The 10,829-nt window shown below is 29.7% G+C and overlaps 1 protein-coding gene across 1 annotated transcript; it reads left to right on the top strand.

Moving 5' to 3' along the window:
- The first annotated feature begins 2,471 nt into the window (after positions 1-2,471).
- Positions 2,472-3,677, top strand: LOC131055432 (heavy metal-associated isoprenylated plant protein 28). Its single transcript, XM_057989915.1, has 3 exons — positions 2,472-2,882; positions 3,036-3,111; positions 3,206-3,677. Exons 1-3 carry the CDS (start codon positions 2,877-2,879, stop codon positions 3,529-3,531), a joined length of 408 nt encoding a protein of 135 aa, XP_057845898.1. The 5' UTR covers positions 2,472-2,876; the 3' UTR covers positions 3,532-3,677.
- The last annotated feature ends 7,152 nt before the right edge of the window (positions 3,678-10,829 follow it).

Genomic DNA, 10,829 nt, shown 5'->3' with positions numbered 1-10,829 from the left:
TATACTTATTAAATAAATTACTTACTATATAATAGTTTCTAAGGTGTTAGAGTGCATATCCATGCCCACCACTTGAGAACTAGTCCAGTGAAGCATTCATGATGTAATCTTTTTTAAAATTCTATGCACTAGGTAATTGATATAAAAATTAATGTGGTACTTTCCAACAATTGGATATGTGTCCAAAACTTTTAAGCAGAGTAAATATTCATGTCCGTTTCTTTTTTTTATTAAGTAATTTAATTTTGGTGGGGTAAGTCCACTCAAGAAAATATATCCACATATCACATATGCGAGCTTCCAAAGAAAAATTGGCATCTTAAACGAACGAGGTTGACGGGGCCATCATTTGTTATTATTTTAATAATATATAGAAATTTAATTAATTATCTTAAAACACCTGCAAATAAATATGTCATTGCTGAAATGTAGTAGGCTTTCATCATTATCTTGAAACAAGTGCAAATAAATATGTCATTGCTGAAATGTAGTAGGCTTTCATCATTATCTTGAAACAAGTGCATATAAATATGTCATTGCTGACATGTCAGGTAGGCTTTCGTCATTGATAGTATATAGACTTTTGATTGGAATTCATATTGTGCATTTAATTTTGTGGAAAGAAATATTATTATTTGTACAATTGGTTGGCTACGTAAGAAAATTGAATGGAGGAAACTGTGATTCTTTTTTAAAAATAATTAGTTAAAAGAAAAATTAAATTTAGACTCTTGATTTTTTATTCAAATTTTTTAACTCTATGTACTGATTGCTTAATCTAATTAAAAAAATAGATTGAATGGATAGCCATTAATAATATTAATATTTTGTTTTAAGATATTTCAGTTTGTTCATAATGATCTGATTTGATCATTCTTATTTTTATACGATTTTATGTTTTGTTGGTTTTATGATATTTTAATTTCTAATAGGTGGTAGATTTTAGAAAAACCTACTTAAAGTTTTATCTTTGGATTTTAGTAACAGTTTTTGTTGTTTGAAAATCATGCTCTAATTTTTTCTAATGTCCCTCAACAATTTTGAAAATCATCGTTTAATTTTAAGGAAAAATAATAGCTACAACTTGAAAGAACTACCTATTAGAACAAACAATGAAAATGAAATCTAAGCACTTATTCTAGATATAGAAGTTTGTGATTTATAAGATTTCAGAAACTTAAATTGAAGAAAGTGAACAATAGATTGACTACAAATTAGAAGACCAAGAATGTTATGAAAATAGTATGACTCAAGATTAATATGCCAAATTCTTTTATCATTAAGCATTGTTATAAGAAGACAATAAAATGATAGATTACATTGTGCACCATTCAATTGATCAAATGAGAATTGTGAGAAGGATTGAGAAATGACTCTTTAAGATATAAATCGTGCACATTGGTAACTAACAATATACTATGTACACACAAATAGACAATTCATAACAAGTACACTAGATATAAGAACTCTCTCTAATATCATTAAGATAGAACACACTATTAATATCTTACATTAATCCATCCAAATTTAATAAAAAACAAAACATTAAAATAAAATAAATTTTAAATAAAATTAATCTTTTATCTATCTACAAACAAATATTAAAATTCAAGTTAAATATTAATATTCTTGAATGATTAGTGAACTTTATTGCTTTTTACCATTGTGTTAAAAATATTAATAATAATAATAATAATATAAACTTAATAGTATAGAATGTGAATGAGATAATAGAAAACTTGCTTTCTTTTATTTGTTTTCTCCACTTTTACAAAAGAACCCTAAATTCTTCTATGATGCATATACACAACTTAATATTCTTTAATATTAATTAAGTTATAAAGAACTAATATAAATCTGGCCTGTAGAAATTTACCAAGAAATCAAGCTCCCAATGTTCTCAGATATGGTGTTTATGAGCTCTCTAAAGTTAAATCAAAGAATAACAAAACCTTGCTGATCAGTCAAATATTTCACAACGAACTCGCTTTCTTTTATTTAAACAACAAAAGGACGCTTGCATTAAACAAGACTGAAAAGTGTATCAGAAGAAGAAGATTCATGGCAGATTCATCTTGGCTATCATTTTGAGAGTTATAATACGAAGATTCCCTTTTTGTTTTATAACAATCGCTCAGTCTTGATGATATAACCGCTGGCGGAGTGTTCAATTTAATCCCAACGAGTATAATTATTCCTCCGTGTACCTTCTTCCTCTCCAGCTGTCTGTTGTCTTGTCATTTCCATTCACTCTGATTAAGCATAGGACAAATTCCAGGATGATTTTGACTGAAAAATCTTTTTCTCAGATTTTCCTACAGGGATCTTCTAATTGCATTCAATATGTTTTAGTTAGTTCCATTTAATATGTTTTAGTTTATTATTTTGTGGGGTATACGATCAGGAAAGCAAGGGGCAGTTCAAAATATATATGTAAAAGAATAGTCTAGAAACAAAACAGCTGCAACAGCCAAGAACAGGGGAATCCCTGGTATGTGCAAAATAGATTGAAGTAATGCTACAGCAGCAGAGCACAGAAATATTTTTGTTGGGTGTGTATGAAATGAAAGAGCAGTAGCTCTATTCTGTAGATCAGACTCGTATGTTTCAATATATTTTATTATTTTTAAAATTTGCAGCAAATTTTCACATACTTCTGTTTCTATTTCTTCTCTGTTTTTCTCTTTTTCTCCTCTACCTCATCCCTTCATCAGGAATACTTCTCTTTTTTTCTCTGTTTTTCTCTTTTTCTCCTCTCTCCTCACACCATTCAGTTATAAAAGGAAATCTGAATCCCAGACTTTTTAAATTAGCTCGATTATTTCCTTCAAGAGATTAAAAAAAACTTTGAGAAGCAAAAACCTTGAGGCTACACAATGGCGGTAAGACCTAGTTTCTTTGCATCTCAATTAGGGTTTTGTTTAGAAATTACAAATATTTATTTAATAACTGAAGATAGATTTATTAGCAATAAATTCATGGGTTTTTATGTAGATCACTAATGAAATAGAAAATCTTTATTGCAAGCATTGCAGATTGTGGTGATGCGAGTAGGTATGTATTGCGGTTGCTGCGAACGAAAAGTTCGGAAGACTCTCTCTCAACTCCAAGGTGGATTAATTTATCAGACTTAGTTTCTTACTGCTATAAAAGCATCATCTATTGTTACAATTTCTGAATGTTTTGTTGGGTTTTCCAAAAATAGGTGTAGACAACGTGGAGATCGACATGGCAAGGCAGAAAGTTACAGTAACTGGGCATGTCGATTGTGAAAAGGTTTTAGACGCTGTGAGACAATGTGGGAGAAAGCCAAAGCTGTCGCATTATTCTGATGATGTTGAGTGTACTTGTTATACTGATCCTAATCATGAAACACAAACGTTTGATTCCACTTACAATTACAGTGAGCATGGTTACAATGGTAGCAGTCACGGCTATTATCATGTTGTTCACTGCTGTTGCTGTGCAGTTGTACACAAATTTACATATTATTTCAGCGATGAAAATACGCACGCCTGTAGTATAATGTAATGTCATTCACTTATTGTACACAGAATTTCCCAGTTCAGGAAACTTTTACATTTGCAGAGATTCTTTTTGTCTTAATCGCGAAGGAACTCAGGAAATGCATCATTGAATGAAGACATGAGAAAGTCTAATACAAAATCACAAGTCATCCATGGAACAAACGGAATGCAATAGTTTTAAATGTGTTTTTAATGAAAGAATGTGTTAGGAAATGTGATATTTATTCCTAACGCGTTTTCCATATGAGATGGACGATCTCATTTTGAAAATCAATGTGAGATGATCAGACATATTTCGTTGGTTCGTTTTTTCATATTTTTTATATAGTTTTTTCTTTCTTTTAATTCGTTTTTATTTAATTTTTAATCTGTATTTGTTCTTTGTTCTTAATGAAAGAATAAATTCATTGTATTTTCACAGTCCAAATTAATGAACTGTCTGAAAATAATTAATTTTTCACATAAAGACGTGCATCCTTGAGGCCACTAGTTTGTTTCGTACCATAACTGCTCCCCTCACGTCTCGCAAACAATAGTAAGCAATTACTTATTCCTCACAGAAGGTACATAATTTTCATTCATTTTAATATTGAAGTCACCACCCTCGAGTTGAACGAAGCATTTATCCCAAGGGTTTTATGTAAATAAGGAATATAATTTTTTTTTAGAGAAGAGAGTGTTAATCCATATAAAACAATTAGAAAAGAATGCTCTTTCATATGGGATCGATATATTATTATGCATTAAGATAAATGTGTTTAGTTTTCAGAAATGTTACAAATTGAATCATAACCCTAAACCTAAATCAAATTATATTATAACCTTAACATTAAATCAAATTAAACTCTAACCTTAAACATAATTTAACTGAACACTAAACAAAATTTGAACCATAACCTTAAACATAGTTGAACACTAAACCAAATCAAATCCTAACTCTAAACATAACTAAACACTAAACCAGATTCAATTATAATTTATTAGGGAATTTAGGGTTAGTGTTATAATCCAAACCCTAATTCTGATTCTATATTTGATTTTTGACTTAAAAACAAAGCAAAATTGAACCCTAACACTAAACCAAATTAAAACCCAATCTTAAACATAAATCAAATTTAACCTTAACCCTTAAATAAATTGTTCAACAAAACAAGAATAGTGAACCTAAATTCCATGGTGATCCTAAACCACATTGAACACTAACCCTGAAGCTATATAAAAGTGAACTATTACCTTAAATCATATTCAATACTCATGTCAAACCTAATTAAACATATTAAACATTGAATTAGGGTTAGTTTTAGGGTTCCATCAACATATAGTTTTATAATGATTATGTTTTAATTTGGGTTTACCTTTGGTGAGGGTCAAATTATTTTTTTAATAAATCTCTTTGCTTACTTTATATATATAATAATATATATATGCTAGTCCATATAAAACAATTAAAAAAGAATGCTCTTTCATATAGGATCGATATATTATTATGCATTAAGATAAATGTGTTTAGTTTCCAAAATGTTACAAAATTTGTTTAGCCATTTCTACATTTATGTTGCATTCAACTTAAATATTTCTACCTATATATTGATTTTTATAAAACTTTCTTTTAAATTTTATTTTTTTATAAAATATTCATGCTCTTTGATTTTTATTAATTTTTTTATATTTTGCATTTTCATAAAATATACATGTTTCACTAACATATATATCTTATATAATCCATATAAAATGCGTGACATTTAATCTATAGATTATATTTATAACATTATCATTACATTAATTTTGTGATTAACCAGCATGTATATCCTATATAATCTAAAGTGCGCCCAAATATATCTTGATGTTTAATCTATAGATTATATTATATTTAGAATTTAGATATATGTTATGTATAATCATTTATTATTTAATTTATATTATTTATGAATAAGTAGTTAATATAATATTTTTTATTATATATTTAAAATTTAAATATATATTTAAATAATATTAATTTAAATATGAATTATTATATATTTTAAAGTAATATATATGAATTATATGTTATATTTACAATTAATATATACAGTATTTATTAAATGTAGTTTAATTTGAATATTAATTATAATCAAAATATTTATTATTAATTTATAATGTCAATAGAGAAGATTTTAAAGTTTATATTAATTTAATATTTAGTCTATTAAGATTAAGTTAATTCTTATATTAAATGTTATTTTGTATCATATAATATTAATATTATTAATATTAATTTAAAATTAAGTTCAATAATATTTACTTAATAATAATATAAATTTAAAATAAATGGTAAATGCTAATTGTTTTAAATTTAATTTAATTTTTTTCATTTACTTTTTTTTGTAAATTTAGAGAAAAATATATAAATAAAATAGAAGTAATTATAAATAAAATGTACAAAAGATTTGTAGGTTATTTGATAATGTTAACATTGGTTGTATGATAATAATTTTAATCATTTAATAATATTAAAAGGATACAAGTTTTGTTAAAATAACAATGAATATGTTGAAAGCTTTGTATATTTAAAAATAAAAGTTTAATAGAAATTTTGAAATAATAGAAACTGCATTAGAATATAATTGTAATTTGGAAAATTCTTTTGGGTAAATTGATGTGTAAGGGAGATCATATATATATTTGTTGACCTTCTTTGTCATCTATTTCTAACTTTCATATTAGATGATATTCTTTGTCAACCAATAGTATGTAATTGTCACATCCAGCTATTTCCCAAGATGTAGTAAAACTCTTCCAATGAATCATAACATCATAATAGTTTTCATAAGATTTCCTTTCAGGTCTATAATAGTAAAAGATACAATTTTTTGAATGTTTTTAAGAGTTCCATTTATTGATGTTAACATAACTCTTGTATTCTTACACAATAATAGTTATGTTTCAAGTTCATTGGTTGTTCCTTCATCAACATCATTAACTGGTGGCAATTGTCCAAGATCCCTACCCAAAATGATAGATGTTCCTGAAAATAGTTTTGGATGAGTAAGTATGCGAGGTTGTATATATCATACGTATCAATTGACATAAAAAATTAATGAATTTGAAAAGAATTTAATATTAATAGCTCGATTGAATGGCATACCTACAAATGTTTGTGATCTGGTAATGAAGCATTTTGAAGTGACGTGTGTATAGTGCCTATCACATAAGATTTACGTGTTCTCGTTGTGCCTTGTATTATCACATATAACGGACATTCATTTGTACTTCTTTGATTGTGTGGAATTATAATATTAACCGCCCGTTCTTATTGTTTGCTAAGATTACTATGGTTTACGAATTGTGGAATGTCATTGTGTATGAGATAGCCAACATTTATCATGGTAGTAATAGATTTCATAACTTCATTTGTATATTGTTTACCGTGGAATTTTGTAGACTACTTTGCTTCTTTATCTATATCTCTTCGTCCAAGCATATCTATTTATGAAATTTGAATTATCTAACCATGATGAAGTCTTGAAAGTGGAATGTCATAAATGCATATACTGTGCAACTATATGAGGGTATTCAATAACGTTCTGTTTTTGCCAACAATGGAAAGATTATTGTCTTCCATCAAGCCATCTACAACAATAGTGCACATGAAATTATCACAATCACAGTAGAATAAGCATGCAAGTAGAACGATTCGTTGAAGGTAGATGCTATGTACTTGTGTAATAGCCTTCAAATCACAATAAATAATTTATGTTTGGGCTCAGAAGAAGCAGATATGGCTTGAATATAAACTGTAGACCATTGATAAATTCACACAATGTTATTAAAATAAATAAAGTTTTTTGCAAAAAGAAAACAAATAGAGAATAAAAACCATAATGAAGCAAAAATACCTCTAAGTTGTGTTGCATAGATGATGTTACAATAACTTGCCTTCAAAATTATGTTGCAAAGAATTTCACAATTCGAAAGCTTGAAGTAAACATAGCAAATATAAGCAATAAGAATTAGTTTATTTATAAAAGAGTTATATCAACCATCCATAAAATTCACTCAAGTAAATATTAACCCTTATTCACGTCTACGCCAATGTAGGCAAAAAAATTAAATCTCAGTGTTATGCATAGGTTTGTTCTACAAATCCAAAAAAAAACAGTTATACCAATGCATAAAATTGGATCAAACAATTATTAATCTTCATTCATGTCACAAAAGTTATGCATAGGTTTTGTTCACGATATAGGAGCTATGCACAGGTTTTGCGGTAATCTTTATTAACGTCACAACAATTTTGCACAGGTTTTGTTCACGCCACAGCAGTTATGCATGGGTTTTGCGGTAAGCAATAAGAGTTACATAACAAAAACTCTGTCATTCCTGTGAAAAAAGAGCCTTAGCCAATTTGAACGGTGAGAATTTGTTATTTATTGCTAGATTTCATGTGGAGTTTTCATGTACACGAGTGAGTGGAGCATTTATGATTGTAGTTTTATGCCTCTCATCATAATTATATATCGAGACTACATCAATTAAATTAGTATGAGAAACAAATGATTTTGAAGGAATGATGAAGATGAAAAAATAATTGATAAGTTCAGTTAACATTTTAGTTTTATTGAGTTATGATCCTTTGGTGAAATGGTGGGTCTTCTTGCCTATAGTGCCTACAACCTAGGTTCAAACCTTGCAGGTTCATGTTAACAATGGAGCATGTTTAACCTTGGGGAGAACCTTGGAGAAATGATGGGGCTTCTTGCCTGTAAAGACTACATCCTTAGTTCAAACCATAAAGTTTAGGGGAGTGATAAGGGATGAGTATGGTAGGATTTTAGCAGTGATGGCACTCCCCTTGGGATGTTAGACCAACCACCTTGTTGAGGCTATGACAGCCTACCATGGAGTTTTTTTAGCCAAGAATATTAAGGCTAATTATGTGTGGATTGAGGGGGATTCTAATAACATTATTCAATGCCTTGTGGGTAAACAAAAACCATCTTGGAGCATTAGAACTTGAAATAATATCTTTTCAAAAGGTAAATATTTCTCATGCTTATCGCGAAGCTAATGGGTTGGCCAACCGTTTTGCCAACATGGGTGTAAAGGGTATTGATGAAAAAATATGGGGACCTAGAGATAGCTTTTCGGTCGATATTAAGGCCTTGATGCGTTATGATTTGGCCCAGGTGAAATAGATCTTGTCATTAAATCCCAATGCCATATCTTAATATGATGACCTAAATATTTATGATTAAGTGTGCATTTTTAGAGTTACTTATATTTACTTCACAAGATTTATGGGTATTTCAAGACCCTTTCTAGAAGTTTCCCACTCTGCATTCTGCGACCGTTGGAGACACCATGGGTGGAGAAAGGAAAAGGGTTGAACCCTTAAACTATGAGGAGTTCAGGAAAAACAAAAATATATAGACCGTATTTTGGAGCATGGGGGGCTTACCCCCTTCATAGAAAGATTGCATGGAGCTCATGCTAATGTTACTAAGAAATTCACCAAGGGTTTCAAGGATGGGAAAATACAAATCGAAGGCAGGAAGGTGGAGTTAGATGAAAGGTTAATAGCAGAGGTTACAGGACTTCCAATGGAAGGAGTGAAATTTTATAGGGACAGAAAAATGTCTGATGCTGTTGTTAATCAATTCCCCAAAAACAAGAAGGAGAGGGCTAAGCTCGCCAAAGTTGACAAAAGCAACTATGACACTGGTAATATCAAATCAATTTGGTGTTTTGTTCTTATGGTTTTGATGAAATATATTACTCTAGATGGCAGATACATTAGGGCCTATGGGCACCATTTTGTTGTAATCAATCATTTTAGGCACAAAGTCCACATTTCATTTCCTTTTTATCTGATGGCTTCCATCAATGTCAGTACTAAGGACCATAGAAAGAAATAAAATTCTCCTGTCCTTCATGGGGATTTTCTTTTTTATTATCTAAAAACATGTCAGAACCCTGCCTTTCCCTTCCTTTAGGGTTTCAGATGGGTCTAGTGAATTGGAAGAACAAGGGTATGTGAGTCTTTCCTCTGACAAGGAGGAGTGGAATACTAGAATAGAGGAGTCATAATCGAGGTTTGAGTATTCCCTAAAGGTTGGCTATAAAAATAAGAAGGGCAAAGCATCCCCTGTCTTTATTTCTAATTTTGAATCCCAACCTTCTAATGAGTCCTTACCGAATAAGACTACCCAAGCCCCTCCTCATAATAATAGACCTCCCTTCCCAAATGACCTTAATGCCAACTCTTTTTTCCTTAATCTGGATAGGGAGAATCCAAATGATATTTCGAGTGTTGCTTGTGATTTTGCAGCCAATAATTTCATATTGTTCAAATGGGATTTTCATGAGATAAAGGATATCAACATCAAAGTTCGAGAAATGAATAGTAGACAAGAGATTCAGGTTGCAGAACAGTGGATGGTGGATCAAAGAAAACCAATCATGGATTCTATGCAAAAAACTGTGGCCACGGTGTCTGATATGAAAAAAATATTATGATAGAAGGATTTCCTACCTGGAAGATAAACTTAAGAAAGAGTTTGAAGGAATGTTGAGCTAAGTGGATAACAAGTTTTAGAAGGTCAACGAGAATCTGATTTCCTTGGTCTCTTACAGTCACAAGGTGGTGAAGAACTCTGTTGAAAGCATAAATACCATGGTATAGAAGTTGGAATCTCTTCACCATGATGGGACTTTGACGGATGTGGAAATTTTGGAGAAAAAATAGCACGAGATGGCTAGTCTAAGTAAAAGAACCAAAGCTAATTTGAAGAAGAAATCTGCCAATTAGGATATTCAAGAGCTGAAGAAAATTGCCCTTAATATGACTCAGCTAGAAACTGAGGCCATGGAGGCCCTTAAAAGTTTGTATTAGTGTCTTTCCTTTGGCTATCATTGTATTTATCTTTTGGTGTTTTGTTGGACTTTCGCTATCACTGGGTTGCCTTTCTTTGGGTTTTTCTTTTCACAGCTTTCTCATGTAGTTTTTTGTTAAAGGGTTTCTGGTCCCTTCAAAACCTGTTTGTTCTGTAATTAAAAATATTTTAGCTTTATTATTATTTCTCTAATGTTTTCATCTTTCTATTTTTTATTTTATAGTTATTTTAGAAATTCTTGGATTATTTTTATCTTATCATCTATATTAATTTTTCATTAAGATGATTTTTTAATGATTTTTTTAACAATCTTCTTATTGGTGGCTGCAATGTTTTCAATGATGTAATTATTCTCTATTTACAAATTTAAAAATCAAAATCTTGACAAATAATAAACCAAAAAAGTTGTCATTTCATAAGATATGCCCCT

This window comes from Cryptomeria japonica, chromosome 8 (genome assembly GCF_030272615.1).
Source record: "Cryptomeria japonica chromosome 8, Sugi_1.0, whole genome shotgun sequence".
NCBI lineage: Eukaryota > Viridiplantae > Streptophyta > Pinopsida > Cupressales > Cupressaceae > Cryptomeria > Cryptomeria japonica.
This window is presented reverse-complemented; position numbering and strand designations above follow the sequence as displayed.

Bases quoted from the DNA above. Each gene is read 5' to 3' on its own strand.
- LOC131055432 (XM_057989915.1), top strand. The intron at 3,112-3,205 runs GTGGATTAATTT...TTCCAAAAATAG, and splicing joins GACTCTCTCTCAACTCCAAG to GTGTAGACAACGTGGAGATC.